The sequence below is a fragment of the Aptenodytes patagonicus genome, chromosome 1, assembly GCF_965638725.1.
Source record: "Aptenodytes patagonicus chromosome 1, bAptPat1.pri.cur, whole genome shotgun sequence".
Taxonomy (NCBI): domain Eukaryota; kingdom Metazoa; phylum Chordata; class Aves; order Sphenisciformes; family Spheniscidae; genus Aptenodytes; species Aptenodytes patagonicus.
The window spans coordinates 102,633,163-102,651,265 of record NC_134949.1 but is presented as its reverse complement, the minus strand read 5'-3'; the positions used below and the strand labels follow the sequence as shown (position 1 = coordinate 102,651,265).

The 18,103-nt window shown below is 38.0% G+C and overlaps 1 protein-coding gene across 5 annotated transcripts in view; it reads right to left on the bottom strand.

The window, feature by feature from the left end:
* The window catches only part of EPHA6 (EPH receptor A6), a 526,124-nt gene that overhangs the window by 242,765 nt on the left and 265,256 nt on the right, over positions 1-18,103 (bottom strand). For all 5 annotated transcript variants that reach the window (XM_076350956.1, XM_076350973.1, XM_076350963.1 and 2 more), the window contains one exon: positions 7,686-7,841. In XM_076350956.1, coding sequence (XP_076207071.1) covers positions 7,686-7,841 — 156 coding nt within the window. The remainder of the gene's footprint in view (positions 1-7,685; positions 7,842-18,103) is intronic.

The window sequence follows — 18,103 nt, the reverse complement described above, 5'->3', positions numbered from 1 at the left end:
ACAAATTGAGTGGCACAGTAAATCTGAGAGAGTTAGATAATTAAAATATCATAATGTCCTTTATAAAAACTTTAGGACAATGAGAGAAGAACTAAATAAAGAAACAAACAAAAGTATTGATCAACACTCTTGTAAAGTCCAGTTTAACTACTTGTAGGATGAGGGCAAGACCTTGTGCCCAAAGGATGGTCACATAAATGGTCAGAACTTTGCATTAGGAAGGAAACCAAAATATCAAAGCTCCTCCCAACATTTCATATATAAATCAGGATTTCAAATCTCAGAAAAAAAAAAAATACTTTTTTCTAATCATTCAATTCCATTATTTCTTTTTTTCCTTAAGATCTGCAATTACTACAGCACTGATACACTGATTCGATTGTCAAACTTTTAGCTATTTATTTGACTAAACAAAATGTATTGATTTAGAAAATCTAGCCCATGAGTGGTTCTGAAATATTCACCTCCAATTGAAATAGATCCATTTATTCAAGTTCTTAATTCTTGAAGATGACCCTGAAAACTAAAATGGACCATACTTTAACAGAAAACATTACTATATCTTACAGTTTACTAATAAACTATATAGTAGTAAAGATCTATACAGTTGTACCTACACATAGCAGCAAGAATGAATACTAACTTTAATGAAGGAGAGAGGCAGTAATAGTTGCAGAAAAAAGGTCACTATTCACCAACATTTGTAATTTTTAAGTGATGCTATTTGTTTACTTATGTGGCATAAATGTGGGTATAAAAGCTGGAATGCTTGTAAAGGGAAAAAAGGTTTGTATGGCATGGGAGGGATAATGTGAACTAATAAATGTTAAGGTTTTCTGTGAACTGTAGTTGAACATTTGAGTTGCTTTTTTCTTTCTGGCATTTATTTGTAACTTTAAAGAGCTGAGACTATGTTTTCATTAAAATGATTTTTGCCCTAAAGTAAATGATGAGTTAGCTGCTGGATTTCAAGCACTTGATAATTAAAATATTTGGAGGTGTTACATTGCTTTGCATTTTTTTAGTGGGCAAGAAAGTTTAAAATATTTTGAATGTGTGAGTATTTATTCGTCTATCTATCTGTGCACAGTTCATAGTGGCCAAAAAGCCCCTGACAGTAAAGACCAGTTATTTTTCAGCATATCAAGGAATCATTTAGCTGAACGGTATGTGGCTCATTTGTACTGAAAATCGATATTTCTGGAACCCGTCAGATGAAAATTATTTTTGTAATTTGGAGGTTTTATGGTCACAGGGATTATTTTGAGTATTTCCTTCCTGGTCTTTGACTGTGACCTTGTGATAAGTCTAACACCAAAGTGTCTGAAATACTGTACTATATAAGTATTTATAAATGCAACTTGTTAACAAAGGCTAATTATATTGATATATCATTTTCCAACGGTGTGGAAAACAGAGACAAGGTACAGCCTTGAAGATGCTGATGTGGTCCAAAAGCTCCTACAACCTTAGAGTGTCTCAGATTTACAAGTCTCTCAACCTCCTGTAAAATTACTGTGAAGTTGATGGTTCTAGCTACTCTGGAAAAGAGTCCTGAGATCAGAGTAAGCTAAAACTAGCACAGATTACTAAAACTAGCACAGATTACTTCAGCTTCAGTTCTTCTTATTTATGTGCAGAAGACAGGAATAATTATGTTTCCTCTAAAAACATGCTGTGAGAATTAAATAATGACTGCTCTTAACAAATTCCCACTGTTAAAACCAACAAGGAGTTTTAGGAATATGGAGGATGAGCCTTAATCACACTTACATATGTGCATAACTTTAAGCGGATCAGTAATCCCCTTGAAATAATTGGTAATACTCATGCACTTAGAACTAAGCATGTGTGTAATTGCTCGAAGGACTGGAGCCAATGTTTTAAAACTGGCTTAAATTTATTCTTACATAAACTATAGCTATTATGACAATGGGTCATCATAGCTCAGGTTTTTTTTATGTTACTTCATCAACTTTGGCAGGCCAAAACAGGAATTAATGTGAATCCAGGCAATAGGAGAGTTTTGCCTGGCTTTGTCAATTTTGATTTTCTATCAGATTTTTGTTATACTATATGCAGATGGCATCAGTAGAAGAACCAATACAGTAGATAAAATACACTTTTTTTTAAAATTTATTCTTTATTTGTACTGGAGAGTGAAGGTTGTTATATTCATGATTTGGGACTTAATCCTCAATTGTAAGAGAAAACATGAATTATTGTATATCACATTTCAATGAATAGGGACAACATTATCAATTATGTTAGGGGTGTCTGAAAGTATATGACTGTCCGCCTGCAAATACTGAAAAAAATCTCAGACACCCTTCATACTCAACGCCCCTCATGCCAATTTGCATGATGATTAAATAGCTTTTTAATTGCTGTTAAATTATGTCAGTTAAACTGTGATTTCATGCAAATATTAAGCTGTAATGACATGCAGTGAATCATTTGCTAAGATTTAGAACTTGGAACAAAGAGAGACAATTAATTCTAATCCTCAGATTCAGCTAAATTATGTGTCACTGGGCTTTTATGAATGTGGCCTGATTGCTTTGTTATAATTTATAAATTATACAAAGATTATTTGACACATTGGAAAAACTTGGCAGCAATAAGCCTTCTGCAGACATCTGTGTGCAAAACTCTCAGGGATTTCCATATATTGATTTTTAAGGAAAACAAGTATATTGGTGAAAATGATGGATCATTTCCTCACAGCAAAATTCATGACTTTGGATTTTATGCAAGAGAGTAAAACAGTTCAGATGGATGAGCATTAAAAAAACGCAGCTCTTCTGCTTCTTAGATGAAACACAGCCCGAGTGTGAGCCATGTCTTTTGCTTCATTTACAAATTATAATATAAGAAGTATTTCTACACTCTCTGTGGAGTAGACTGGCATTGATGTCTTATGGAGAAGCAGGCCCACTCCAAAAGCAACTGAGCTGAGTTTATGCCTCATGCAGTGCTTTGCACCTCCATCTTACTTTGCGTATTCTCCCCCTCTGTGAAGGTGAAGTGCATTTTGCTCTTTATGGAAGGAGGGAGGAGCAAACCCAACACTGCAGAAGTCTAGTGAGGGCAATGCAGTGTTTTAAACACTACAGAGTGATGACTGTCTGGAAAAAAACTTGTTTTTTAAGTGAGAACTGTCCATTACCAACTATTGGACTTAGAAGTGTGTGTTATTTGACTACTGAATTTACAGTGGAAGGGCAAAAATTAAACATCGTATTCTGAGAATACTCAGAATCAACATCTGGCTGTGCCACTTGAGTTCATAATTGCTTTTTTGTATACATACATACATGTAGCATAAATAAGTAGTGTCACTTGATCAAGAATGCTGTATTACATTTTTTCCTTTTCAGATCACTTATTCTTTTTCTGAGGCAGGCAGGAAGAATGGAAGCCAGTGACTGCAAACCAATACTCCAAGTCTGAGCGTAATGATAAACTTCAAACAAGTATATTTATAAAAATAACAATAGAGGCAGTAGAGTTGAAGGCTTCAAGTATGTTGCTTGATTTTGCTGCTGGAATACAGCGTTGACTCTTAAAAATAGAGGATACAGTTTGTGGCAGAGGTTATTGAACAGAGCATAAGTTTGTTTGGTTCAAAATTGTTTAAGCATAACATGAAAAGAGATGCATCCAGACTGAGACACCCAATATAAGCCTGCCTGCCTTTGACCTTGAAAAGATGGATCAATTTATCCAATTACATTATAGTGGGAAATGTTAGAGTTTATGTACAGAGTAATCAGACAGGGGATTAGATATGATGCTATTTGTTGCTCACTGTGTATGCAGAGAGATCACTGATAGAGTACTCGCATATGGCAAAGAAATACAATAAGGAGAAAAAGTAGCAGCAAGAGATTGTTAACAAGTGCCAATCAAATGAAAAAAGACTAGGAGAAAGATTAACAATATATCCTAATGTAATTTTCATTCCTTTTATTAAAATAAGATTTCTATTATGCTTTTCTGCAAAGTGCACACTCTTCTTTTACAAAATACAGTTACATGAAGTAAAAATGGGAACTGTACAATTTTGGAAAAGCATACAGTATGCACTTTCATAGAATTAATGAAACTAGATTTGAAGCTCATCTTGAAAAAAGTGGATGTCTGAAGCTAAACTCTTAATTTCACAGTCTCGTAAATCAAGGTCCTTATTTTCCATAATGCTGCATATGCAAGTTTTCCAGTACTGAGGAAAAATTCTGGAGTGAGGAATTGTCGTGGTTTAACCTCAGTCGGCAATTGAGCACCACACAGCCGCTCGCTCACTCCCCCCCCCCCCCGGTGGGATGGGGGAGAGAATTGGAAGAGCACAAGTGAGAAAAACTCGTGGGTTGAGATAAAAAGTTTAATAATTGAAATAAAATGATAATAATAATAATACACAAAGCAAGTGATGCACAGTACAACTGCTCACCACCCGCCAACCGATGCCCAGCCAGTCCCCGAGCAGCGGCCCCCCCGGCCAGCTTTCCCCAGTTTCTCTACTGAGCATGATGTCACATGGTATGGAATGTCCCTGTGGCCAGTTTGGGTCAGCTGTCCTGGCTGTGCCCCCTCCCAGCTTCTTGTGCACCTCCAGCCTTCTCAGTCGGTAGAGCATGGGAAGCTGAAAAGTCCTTGACTAGTGTAAGCACTACTTAGCAACAACTAAAACATGGGTGTGTTATCAACATTGTTCTTATCCTAAATCCAACACACAGCACTGTACCAGCTACTAGGAACGAAATTATCCCAGCTGAAACCAGCACATGTGTTTAATTCAAGAACAACTCTCATTTAAAACGTCACAAGAAAAATTTCTAATCTCTTATGTCACATCTCACATGTCAGGATACAAATTTGCAAATGAACATCAAAAATGCAGATCTGCCCCAAAAGTGGTTATGTAGAAAAGGCATTTTCTTACTGCACAGCCTTTTCTCTCTATTTAGTCAAATTGGCTCATTTTGTTCCTAACTTTTCAACTCCTTTTATTACAGTAAAGCATGACAGTTTGGAAGGAAGAATCTAAATTCTACTCATATCTGTATCTTTGTTTATTAAATTTAAATTAGCCACATCTGCACAGACCCACCGAAGGCAGTAAGGTTGTATTTATGACAGAAACATAATTTTAATAACTGAGAGCATAATTTGAAACCAGTGGGGCTAAAGATATCACTTAGGGAACAATTTGGCCTGCAGACTCTTCATTACTGATGATGTGCAAGAAGATAAGAACGCAGTCTGCCTGTCAAGAGTCTTGGTGTCATTTGCAGAACTGACAATTAGTGAAATAATCATGATCATAGGTATAAGATGAATACATCTCCTGTTACAGTCAATGAAGGACTGATACCTTGCAGTCTAGGCTGAATGAGAGGCAATGCATGGTGGCACTGAACCAAGAGCAAGGCAGAAACTAGAATGTGGTTCACTGTCTCCTTTATTTCTTATTTCTCCCAAGTTGGGGTGAGATGGGGCACTGGTACCTCTGTTGTGGTTGATTTCTTCCCTGCCTCCGCTCACTCAGTTGCTTTGGCTGACATCATCAGCAGGAACGGAGAGGTCTGGCAGCAAGACTTCCCTGACAGTTTTTGGCCAAAGCAGCTCTCAGTACCCCGCTTTTGTTAGGAAAGCACTGGGGTGTTGTAGGTACCTGCTCCCTGATGCCACAGGCCTCTCATACTCCTCCCTACCTTATCCATACTAATGGGTAGCAGGGCTTAAAATTGTGCCCTGAAAGATTATTATGGAAACATAATGCCATGTATGAGTAATTTTTTCAGAGAAGAACTGTCTTTTGGAGATGAAAAACCAATGACTTATAAATAATATGGAACCGCATCTGCATAATGCATGAGTGAGACCATCTTTCTAAGTGTGAAACTGTCAAGAGCGCCTGGGATGTGTTAGTTCTGTGCATAAGTTTTTAATGGCCTGTGCTTGGGGCACTCATTTGAGTAGAATTATTTGTAATCACCATTTTCCTGCGGGAAGTCTGGAACAACATTGTTTATTCTCTCACATATTTTGTGCAAAAAGGTAGGCCTATGTGCCTTGCTCCAGAGTGAGCGGACAGCAGATTGTGTGCATTGGATTGGGGTGCCTCTCTGAACCCTATGTCCCTTCAGTAGCTGGAGGCTGGATTGACCCTTCCCATCTGAAAACCCTATGGTTAGATTAGACAACTTTCTGCTAAGTGCCTTGGATCTGAGGAATGCCATTTTTGGTGTCCATCACTCCCATTTAGTGAATGGATAGTGTCTTGGTCTACGTAATGACCTCAGGATTACAGAGTGCCTATGACTTCGTAAACCAGCTCCAAATCACCTGGTATATTCCCGATTTGCCCAGTACGGTGCCATTTGGAGAGACTAGCATGAGCACAGGAAGTAGTTCAATTCTGCTAGTGTCAGCTCAGTTATTTTTACATGGTGCTGCCTTACGCAGTGTAAACATACCAAAATTATGACTATACACTGATGGTTATTGCAGCACTACTTTGTTTTCATGGTTTTATCTCTTAAGCTTTTCGTATACTTAGTCTGTTAAAATACTTCATGCATTTAACACGTTAATATTTTAGAATTCTCTTAACAAGACGACTGTGACAAAAAATGTACTTGAATCAAATCCTCCACCAAAAGAGCTAACAAAATGCTACACAGAAAACTAGGTATCTTAGAAAATTTACAAACAGATTTTAATCATCTTTACTAAATAATAGGAGTTTATATGTAAATATAGTATTTCACCCACAGATTTTGAAATGCTGCTGTTTGTTCCCGGTTTTGAGATTAAACAGATATAGTTGCTTCATGATCAATAAATGAATCCCAGTGAGTAACGAACCACATATGAAAATCTATGAGAAATATTTTATTAAGTGAAAAGAAAATTTATGCTTTACGTTTCTAGACATGAGCACATTGATCAAAGTAATAAAAATCTCTTCTTAGTCAGAATTTCTGCCCCTAGATTGCTGGGCATCAGTTTTGTCTTAATGACAAATTTAGGTTAGTAAAAAATCACGAAATGTTGTATTTTAAAAATTGCCAAAAATTCTAAAGAATTTTCATTATCACAGTTGTATAAGAGGGAATAACTCTCTGTTGAAAGAAGATGATATGCAGGAGAGTTTAATTATATCTCCTTCTGATTGGATACATCTTTTTTCCTTCCTTTTACGATTTTCTTGTCTCTTTTTAGATAGTTTAGCTTTTATTCAATTGTGTTGGGATGATATTTGCCTTATAATTTTCATTTAAAGCTGGGGAGACAGCAGAGTATGTTATATTAGTTTTTTTCTTTATGTGACTCCTCAGTTTTTTGAAAGTTTTTGTACAAGCATATTTTCATGTATCTAGAATACATACTGGTAGACAAAACACAACAATGTTATCTATATGACAATGCTTACACACTTTGTATTATCTCTCAGAACTACAAGTTAAAAAGTCACCAAACTAAGAAACATGTCAGTATTCTTAGGGATATCTAAATAGAAATATGATGTTTGAATTTTGATTTTAAAAATCTTTTTGTTATCTTTAATGGGATTCTTCACAAAATGTACAAACTGATATCCTTTTTTTAAAACACAAAAATAAATAAATGAGGCGCAGGAGAAGAGAACTGCAGATACTGGTACTGATCAGACTTACGGGTACATGCCATAGTTGGTGGGTCCTTCTCAGCCCTGAAGTAACCTTTCTCACACTGACAGACAGAAGTTGCTTCTACGTAAGTCAAACTGTGTGGAGGGCACTTGGAGCACTTTACATTTCCAGCAAATGCTTTATAGAATCCAGGCCTGCAAGCTGCAAAACAAGAAAATAAGTTTCATTAATAGAAGCAAGTTTTTGGTCATAAGTAAAATCTGTTCCATGCAGTTATAATGCACCTTCTTTCCTTTCCAACCTAGATATATATGCTATTTTGATCATACAAATCTTCACAGTTTTTATTTTGGTATATGGACTTAAAAAAAAAAAAATCTGTTCTTGGTATATAATGGGAAATCATTAAAAGAGACAGCTTCCAAATTTACAGACAGTCCTCACTGCTGCTTGAAATTGTTATCTAGACAACTTCACTAATATCACTAAACAAAAGCACATTATCTATGTTTTACGTAGGTTCTATCTGTTAATAAGAAAGAATGAGATCACTTCTTATCTGCCAAAGCTATTTATATGGCTTCCTTATTTAAGTAACAGAGACTTGCAATGCTTAATATGTTTACCCTCACAATGCCTTTATGAGACAAGGATGACATCCCTATATATTTATAGATGGGTCTGACTTGACTACAGTCCCCTGAGAAGCTTCTGACACAAGGGCCACATCAGCTGGGTTCTCTGCACCCTGTTGGCATGAGAGGCTGGGAGGCACTGCTATAACCACCTTCAGAGATGTAGGAAGGAGATGCTGATACTCTCTAGCACAAACTATGGCAAGCCTGAGGCTACTCTTAATTGTGTCAGGAAACAACCTGGATAGCAGCTGCCCTGGGGATGCGGGATGTTGTGATGGTCAGAACTCACCATGCCCCTAGTTACTTGGAGCAGGGGTCCCTGCCATTCTTAATCACAGCACAACCTTACATGCCTTTTCGCTGACCTTTAAAGCAGAAACAATTCGTTAAAATAAATCTTATCATAAATCTTCCAGGTTTGCATTCTGAAATATTCTTTAAAAACCATCCTCAGACTTCATCACGCATGTTTAAACAGAGATTTCTTTCTTTCTCCTGCCAGCTACCACATTTACACATGCCAGCGTGTATTGCAGTTACAGTCTTCTGGCTTCCCAATCCAAAAACAGAACTGAAGCAAATGAAAGAGCAACTCAAACATGTATACACTGTACAGACTCATATTCCTTCTGACACCTCCAGCAGTACGATGGAAACGATTGCTATAAATATGATTTCGAAGATCCATGTGGCTTTTTCTCATTTTGACATATTCAAGGCTATTTTCTTTACATTGCTTCAGAAACCAGGCAGTACTTCCTTCTCTTGTAATAAGACAAAATAACAATATTAAAATGAGGTGTTCTTTAAAAAGTACCGAAAAGCATGCATTTTATGGATTCACTGTCAGTTTGTATCAATTAAGTTATTAAAAAGTATTAACTCATAGATAACATATACACAGATCAGTTTTGCTTCCAATTCCAAAGGACTTGCTCGATATAAAAGCAGTTTCATTAGTAGCTGAGGGAAAAGCAGTGAGAAGAGGGGACTGAAAAAGATAACAGTTGATTGCCTATCAGAATCCAAGCCCCAATTTTTCAACTGTCATTTTAAGAGATTAATTTTGACCCAACAATTTCAGCAGTTCTCCCAGTGTGTTCTTCTGAATTTGCTGAATAGACAAGGAGGAATCCTGCCCTGCTGTCACTGACGGGGTGGGGGGGTGGGGGGGTAAGGGGGGGGTGCTGGTGGTAAGTATTTCTGGTGTTAGAGATAAGAAGGGTGGGAACAGCAGGGGATTTCCCTTTGAAAGAAGGCTACTGGTCTGATACAATTGTGATTATAGTGAGTGGCAACTTTCTACTGATTGGAAAGACAGCAGGTGTGGTGCATGGAAGAAGGCAGCGTTGTAGATATAGGCCGTAGGCACTGACTCCTCTTAGCTTTGCTGGAAGGAAGGAAGAGAGGAGGCAAGGTAAAATTGGGTAAGTGTTATGCTTGCCTGCTCCTTTCTTCTTTTCTCATGCCCAAATCCTGCCCTGGCTTATCAAAGGATGAATATTAAATTCTTGCTTTTAATAGCTACCTTTCATACACGTGGTGTGATACAACGAAGTTTATGATTAAAGAGTTGGCAATTCCAGGTTACAGTTTCAGTCAAAGCAAAATGAGTGCTCTTTAAAATCCTTATTACTTCTGAAATTCATGTCTGTCAGTTCTGAAATCATTCCTTCTTCCCTTCTGTCCCCCAAATGACAAACCACTTTGGATCAAAAGAAACACAGCATTCTCTTTCAAGAGAAATATTTTGTTTAAACTTCAAGCAGTTCACTATTCCAAAATAAAACTCAAGGAGAAGACTCATTTCCAATTTAAAAAAGTGTTTTATTCTGAAATGGTATTCTGTAATGTATTTAAAGCGATTATGGTTTTGAAACAATATATCTCTTAAAAGAAAGCACATATATACTCATGGAAAAGATGGGTAAAAAAATAATGGATGAATAAGTGGATCATTCTACTTCTTTTGAAGCCAACACAACTACATTTATCCATTAAGCCAGGTATGTACCACAAATTCTGAGGCAGAGAAAGACACCAGGGAAGCCTTTCTATGGATAAGTTTACAAAGCTATTGATAACCCGCTCCCCGTCCAAAGGTAGAATCACACAACCATGATTGTTGTACACTTTCAAATAAAAAACAGCCCTTCATAAACAAGATAAAATAACACAAGCGGAAAACCCCCAAATGATCACAAGCTTGGGATAACTCACCTGTCTGGATAACTCAGTGCTGATTGTCAACATTCAAGGTGAAAGAAAAGAAACTGTTGCTCTATCAAAATCGATGAATATGCAGCACAAGTCCGAAATACAGCACTTCAGCTGCTGTACATATCTAAGCTTAGATTCTTCTAACAAATATTGTATTTCAGTGGCACAATTAATAAAAACAATTGCTAAACTTGCCATTTTCCACAGAAAATTTGCAAGCACTAGTGTTACTACCCAGGTTTTTAAAAGCTCATTTAGGAAATGCCTCAACTGCTATGACTTCAGAGATATGTCTCCCTCTGAAGAAAAGAAAAAGAATCTCTCTGTTCCTTTGGCCTTAGGTGTCTTCGTGGAGCTTAAGGCCCTGTAAGACCACTATAAGCCAACTGTAGGTCACAGCAATTCCAATTAAAATTCACAGGAAAATTGCACAAAGGAGTCAATGGTATATGCATTCCATTGTAATTTCTGATTTATACATAACATTTTGTAAAACTGGGGTTTGTAAGTGTTCTGCTATGAGACTGCAGATTGCATTACTGCATGTAAATCACTGTGTGTGACTGCAGGTTGTGATATCAAACCATACAAAAGCACTAGATGTTGTATTCAACTTTAGAGTCCTAAAGTCACATGCTATCTAAAGTAAGGATTAGGATACGACTCTGTAAAGGGATTAATCAATAGGCATACTTACATACTTAATGTTAACCAAGTTCCTCAGATTTTGCCTAGCTTCCTATTATTTCTATTTATTCCCCTGTGGCGGTTTCAGCCACACAAAATTACCTAGTGCACAAACTGCCTGATGGGCAAATCAGAAACTCAGAAACTTTTAATTATAAATGTGTTGTGGTTTTGTATTTGAAGAAGGAAAAAAGCCCTCTTTCCCATGCAAAATTGTATCCTATGTAAATATATTACAAGTAAGTTAAAAGTTTGTTCCAGATGTTTATGTATGCAGAAAGTTTCATTTTGTATGAGTTGATAAATCAGTATTTTCAAAGTGTTTCTCATAAAATCTTCTTCACTCAGCTAACAGTTATTACATCTATCATTTTCACAAATTATTTGTGGATATGTTAGCGTAAACTAAAATTTAAACTATGGAAAGCTCCTGTCTGAAAAAGCTTCTAATGATGACTATTCAAAAAAACCCTAAAGTTTGTTTTTATCTTTGTTACCACAGAGTATTTTTTTCTAACTTCCATATCACTGGGAGGCATCTTATTTTCCCTAACGTTATCTAACAGAAGTGACTTTGTGAGTTACTAATTATAGGAACTATATGAGATTTGGCTTTTGTAAAGCCTGGGGGAAGATAATATATTGTCTTAATGGTTAAGTAATTAGCAGAGTATCTGAATGAACAATTCAAACACACTAAAGTTTTCTCCAGTGAAATACCAGGGATCATGCAGAGAAGCACTGATAATTTAATTAGCTTCATAAAAGATAACACATCTATAAATGTGCTTTACTACAGCTTTGTCAGGATTTGCTATGAGGTTTTTAAACTATAGAAACTTTGTAATTAATATAATCTTCCTTATTTAATGTTTAATATATGGCATTTAGTTTTGTTTGTATTATACATAGATGCATATGAAGAGAAATTAACGCTACACAAAGCTCTGTTGAACTCTTAAAGGAAGTGATTCGTAGCTTGCCAGCCTCCCAGCCTGGGCAGAGAGTGGGAGAAGGCATTTATCGAGCAGCTGCAAAACAGTTTAGCACTGTTGATGTTATTTGAGATACTGAAGCAGACTGGAAAAACTTTAGAGGTGCATTGTGCACTTACTGCCTAAAATGAGATACGATCTTAGCTGTGCCAAATGGGATGGTACGCGTGTGGTGCAAGATGCTGTGGGAAGCCGCCCTTCCCCGTGCACGGCTGCACCGTCGTTACCATGTCTATGTCCGTTACCATCCCTAACGGCCGCAAGCGCATCCCCCTGCCAGGGCTTTGTCTGTGGGGGCTCAGGGCCAGCTCAGAGGCAGTGCAGCTGAGGGCGGCCCCATCCCGCTGGTGCCACGGGGAAAGGCTCCCTGACAGAGTGGTCGCGAGGCCGACCCCTGCCTGTGGGAGCTGCTTTTGGCTAAGGGGTTGGTCCCTGCCTGGGCTACCGCTCTGCCGTGGCACAGCCCTGCCCTGCCAGGCCATGGGCCCTGCCGAGCTCGGCCCACCCGCGGACCAACATCTTGGCCCTGCCTCCGCCTGTCCCCATCCCCAGGGGGGTGTGCCCGATGCTGGGACTGCCCCTGGCTGTCCCCAGGCCTGCCCTGCTCCCTGGCTGAGGGTGGCCGGGCAGGGCCTCACAGCCAGGGCCTGGCCCACCACCAAAGGCCTAAGGTGGTGGCACAGGCCCTGTTTGCCAGGCCCTGCCCGGCCACCCCCGGGGAGCCCCCGCTACTACTGGCCCCTCAGGGAGGTGCTGGCCCCCGTGGTGCCCCAACAACCTAAACAAATAGCTGGATATATATTATAGCGAGTGCAGGGAAAGCCATACTTCACTGAGATCCATCTGGGAAACCGGACACATTTCCAAATCCAGGGGAAGGCAGATGAAGGCTGACCTGTGTGTAGGCTAGCGGGCACAGAGCCTGGTCTCGCGGCATTATTCAGGCAGTGAGGAGCGAGGGCTTCATCTCGTGCTGGATGGGACAGTATTTTTAAGGATCTTTTGAACTGCCCAGTCCAGTAAATAAGGTCATGGGTTGATTACTACAAAATGCAGTTGTGGGCTTTCTTGCAGAAGAGTCTTTACTGCTTGAGACTGTTACGGCCATTAAGTTCTTCCCCAGCCTGGCGGGGGTATGATGTATAGGCATGAAATCTGAAAAATGCAAACGTGGTGCGTATCATTGTGGTCATAAAACTTGTTGCTTTAAAGAAAAGGGGCATTTTCACTGTTCTGTGGGAGCATGTCATTGTGAAAGAAAGAAGCTGATTCCAGTTTTCAGTTGTTTCAGTTTTGCAACACCTGAATTGACCGTTAACAAGTTAGTTGAAGTAAGGGGAGTCCAAAGCAAATTTAGGAGCAACTTTTATGTATGTCTGACACTTGTTGGTCTGTGTGTAGGAAGGCATTTCTCATGAAAATGGGATTTTTATAGCTTGCTGAGAACTCATCAATCAAATTAAAATAGAGAAAACTCTGTTGTCATTTACAATGAATGGTAACCATCAGTAGCTGTGGAAGAGGTGTTTTAATCTTTCTGAAACACATAATTTGCTATGCTTTTCCACCTTATAAATTTTTTTAAATTGCTTACTGAAACCCGCTAATGCACTATGAGACTGACATCTTTCATAATTGTTATATTCTGTCAATTATTCCAATTTTAAAGTCCTCTTACGCCTCTGATATCTGATCACTTTATAAAAAGGGCAATCCAATAAGGCCTGTTCTATTCTACCACTGTGCAGAAACAAGAAACTATAATATTATTTTAACCAATTTATATTTTAGTAAAAGTACATAGAAAAGAACAAAGACGTATATAGAAAAGAACAAGAGAAAAGAATGTAACAAAAGATGCACATGGTATATTACAAAAGGCAGAATACGATCACAAAGTCAAGATTAGGATATTACAGAACTAAGGCAATGAAGCTATTATGACAATCTTTCAATGTGAGTACTATATGATTAAGTAATCTCATGTCTTTTCTTTCTTCACATGATCCTTGTTTATTCAGGTCATGAACGGACTGTGAGAAAAGAGAGGGGATTCACTTTGGGTCACGTTCAAACTGATAGTGAGACTATGCAGGAGGAGTTGCTAGAAACATGAGACATCATGAAGAACCCATTAGAGTAAGACCAGCCATGATAGGTTATAAATTATGGAATGTGCTGGTTAGTTGAAACCACAAGAATAAAAGACATCATGTATCAAGAAAGCAAGGCTCTAGTTTGGTTCAGTTCCTACAGATGGTTAAGGAGGGGACAACAGGCAACCCTAGGAAACTTAGTGACAGAATGACCCAACTTTTGGGGGACAATAGACTGATTTTCCTTTTTTGTTTGCAGTAAATTTGATGGATTATATTTCTGTGTGCTTCAGCATGCACTTAAGTGCATCTGTGTTTGTATGCTCCAGTCAATATCTTCTCTTGCCAATACCTTCTGCTCTCTAATATTTTTATTCTTTGAGGTGGAGAACAGATAAGAGCATTACTCACACCCTTGACTTTGGAGAGGAACAAGGGAGAGGAAAGAAAAAGAGGCAGGTATAAGGCTGTTTCTTCAAATGTAACCACATAATGAAGATAGGTAAATGAAATTAATTGTTCTTTCTCTGTGATAATTCTTTTTTTTCCCCAGTGACTTCTTTTCTGTCATTCCCATATTTCAACATTCTATTGAGTTTATTAAAAAGATTAGAAGAAATTACAAAAGAGAGAACTGGTATATATCAGAGTATTTTCAGTTCACATCAATGCAGTTTTTCTCTGTATAAAACGTTAGTTGCAATACAATAACTTGAGCAATGATTCAGGTCACATACCATGTTTTTAAAGGATCTGTGGTTTATCCAAAAAATTCACACAGACAAGGAGAGCAGTCAATGATATTAATTTTATCTCTGCCTGTCATACTAGATACAATTCAATAGCTCATCAAAGAGCTGGGATCTGTACTACGCAGCACAGGTGAATACTATTCTGCACTTCTTAAGGTGCTGTCAGCTACTTCTCAAAGACTTTTAAGTTGGCAGCTAAAGACTTCAGATAACAAAAAAGAGAAACACCTTGTTTGCCAGTGAGGTGACTCAAATAGCTTTTGCAGGGTGAAAACAAACTATCTTATTAAACTTTGTTTTTCGCATACAGAGCAATAATTACCCAGTGACTTAAGCTGCTTTTCATATTGCTGCTGGAGACTATCATTGCCTAGTAATGGAAGGATTTTCAAAGATCTGGGAGGAAGATTGTCTCTCCATATTCTGGCTTCCCCTTAACTTACCAGCAAGATGGAGACAAGTGACAGTGTAGGAATAATACATATAACTGGTGCTCTTTTCTTTGTTAATCACAAGCAGAATGATACTTTCACAGGTTGCCTATCCATTGTATTTGTCACCTTATTTATAGATTTTTCCTGTAGGTGTATATTCTATATTGTCAACCTCTTCTTTAAAAAATCTTGACTAAGGACTCATTTTTGTATTTTCAAAAAAAAAAAAAAGAGCACCCTAAACACTTTCGTATAGACTAGAATTTAAGAATATGATTCTAAATGCATAGGTACTACTCAAAGAAAGAGATAGAAAATGTTTTCAATACTGATAAAACTTTGTTTTTCACTTAATTCTTAGAACTAGCTGAATTATTTTTTCCAAAACTAATACAGTAAATGAAATTTACTGCTACAACAGGTAGAGGCAGGTAAGAATGTTTCAGCATGAATGAATACAAAATTGGCAAAATTATAAGTAGCTGAAAAGAGGCTCATTTGACTGGAAATATCAAGCATTGAAACTATAGCTCAAGACCATATACATAAAAATAAAAGCTATTCAGAATAAAGGCTATACTGCTTTACGGAGAGCCTGCAACCTTTTAAAATTACCCCTTAAACACATTTTATAAACTGTACGGATGAGTCAATACAGTTAATTTTTTAAAGAAAGTTGCTATATTGCAACTTACTGCAACTTATTGTGTGTGTGTGTTTAGCTCAGGATACACCCTCCTAAAGGGGGACCCAGAGATGACTTTACTTTTATGTATGAGTTTAATTTTGTTAGGTCCTTTTATGTATGCCTGTGTAAGCTCCAACAGTGAAAAACAAACTCAGGCTAAAATCAAAACAAAAGCAGCTTTCATGCCACTTAGATATGTCTGGAAGAAATTAGTGATTATCCTCAGAATAGTGAAGATGTGTCAGTGGTCTGAGAGAAACATATTTGTTTCTGGCATCCAAATCAATAAAAAGGCCGTCTAGGTAAAGAGCAGAAGCTATTAGAATGGGAAGACTCCAGTTTTTAACAGCACAGAGACTGCACTACCACATTACTGCAGCACTGCATTACTGGCATTATCACAAGGAACCAGCATTAAAAAAACCACACATGACCTTTGCAAACTTGCAATGATCTCCGATTCCTCCATGCAATGAAAACCTATGTGCCTAAATGTACTGTAAATGTACTGTACGTGGCCATAAAGACCTCCTGTTAATTGGTAAAGGTGGTAAAGGCAGAATGTAGCCCCTAGTTTCCATAGCTGTTGCTGATCTCTGTCAGCAGTTTCTGATGCTGGAAGGTCCTCACCTGGCACACTTGGTCTTGAAGTTGTCTCAAAGATGTGCAAAGCACCAATAATACATAGGCAGGCTGTTATTAGTCACAGAATAAAAATACGCTATGGTTATATTTGTGGAATTGGGAAGAATAAAAAATCAAGATGTCTCACAGAAATGGCAAGTGACAAAAATGGCTGGAAGACTTGGGTACTTCATTAGTGATGGAAGAAGAGAGACAGAAACAACAGGATGCACCTCCCTGAAGAGGCAAGCAACTATTTTTTGCTGCTTTGTGCTGCTGATTCTGTTGTGGGGATCCCTGAAATCTAATAAATTCTTTGAGGTGGGAACTACACATACTCAAATGCACTGCTCCATGCCCAAATTAGTCTTTATTTCTGTTCATATTTTATGGATAGACCCCATAGAAAATCCACAATTAGACTTCATAAATCTTTAAAGGACATGGTATAAATACTATTTTATACACTGCAAAATTTTTAAAGGAAGACCACTGTGTTTTAGGAAGATAGTGAACAAAAGAAATCAGTCAGGCTATTGAAGGCACACAATAAAAATGGTGATCAAGGAACGTGACAGCAGTGAAAAAGAAGGGAAGTTATTTCCTGCAATATACTAGTGCATGCTCCTGGGATCAGGAAGGTCTGCAGGAAAAGAATGGAAGGAAAAGATCATTGCATCTCCAAGCAGCCATTGCCAGCATCTCCAGTAACCGCCTTTAACTAGAAAAGCAGGAGAAATGTAACCCTGAGAACACTTCAGGGCTATGCAGTGCTGGAGTAAATGGCAGAAGTTACTCATTGAGTCCCAAAATCTGGCCACAGCAGCTGTAAAAACTCTTCATTTTAAAGCATAATCTTAATAACGTATTTTATTACTTTTTAATCATTGCTCCGTTATTGCAAAGCTTTATTTTTAAGAAAATGCTTTCCTCATTCCTTCAGTCCCGTCCAGTAAAAAGCTGGTATCCGAGTGACCTGGAACAACGTCAATGCCAAGGAGCATTCTGCACCTATGCAAATCCTGAAAACTGAAATACTAGATGATCAGCTGTAATAGTCAACACCCCAGCATCTTCACTGCAGGGTATCTCTAGGGTAGAAGAAGTATTCCTCTACTCAGCTGCCCTGGCTTATTTGGGAACTCGTCACACAAAGGGCCATAAAGGAGGAGCATACTTCAGTAGTCAGCACTAGTCAGAAAAGCTCACTGGCACATGTCAGAATAGCGGAGACAATACTTGAATCTCCCGGTAAACTTTAATAACTTCTATTTAACATGTTTAGTTCACTGTAGATGCACAAGCCAAGGCCAAATGGAAGAATTTGTG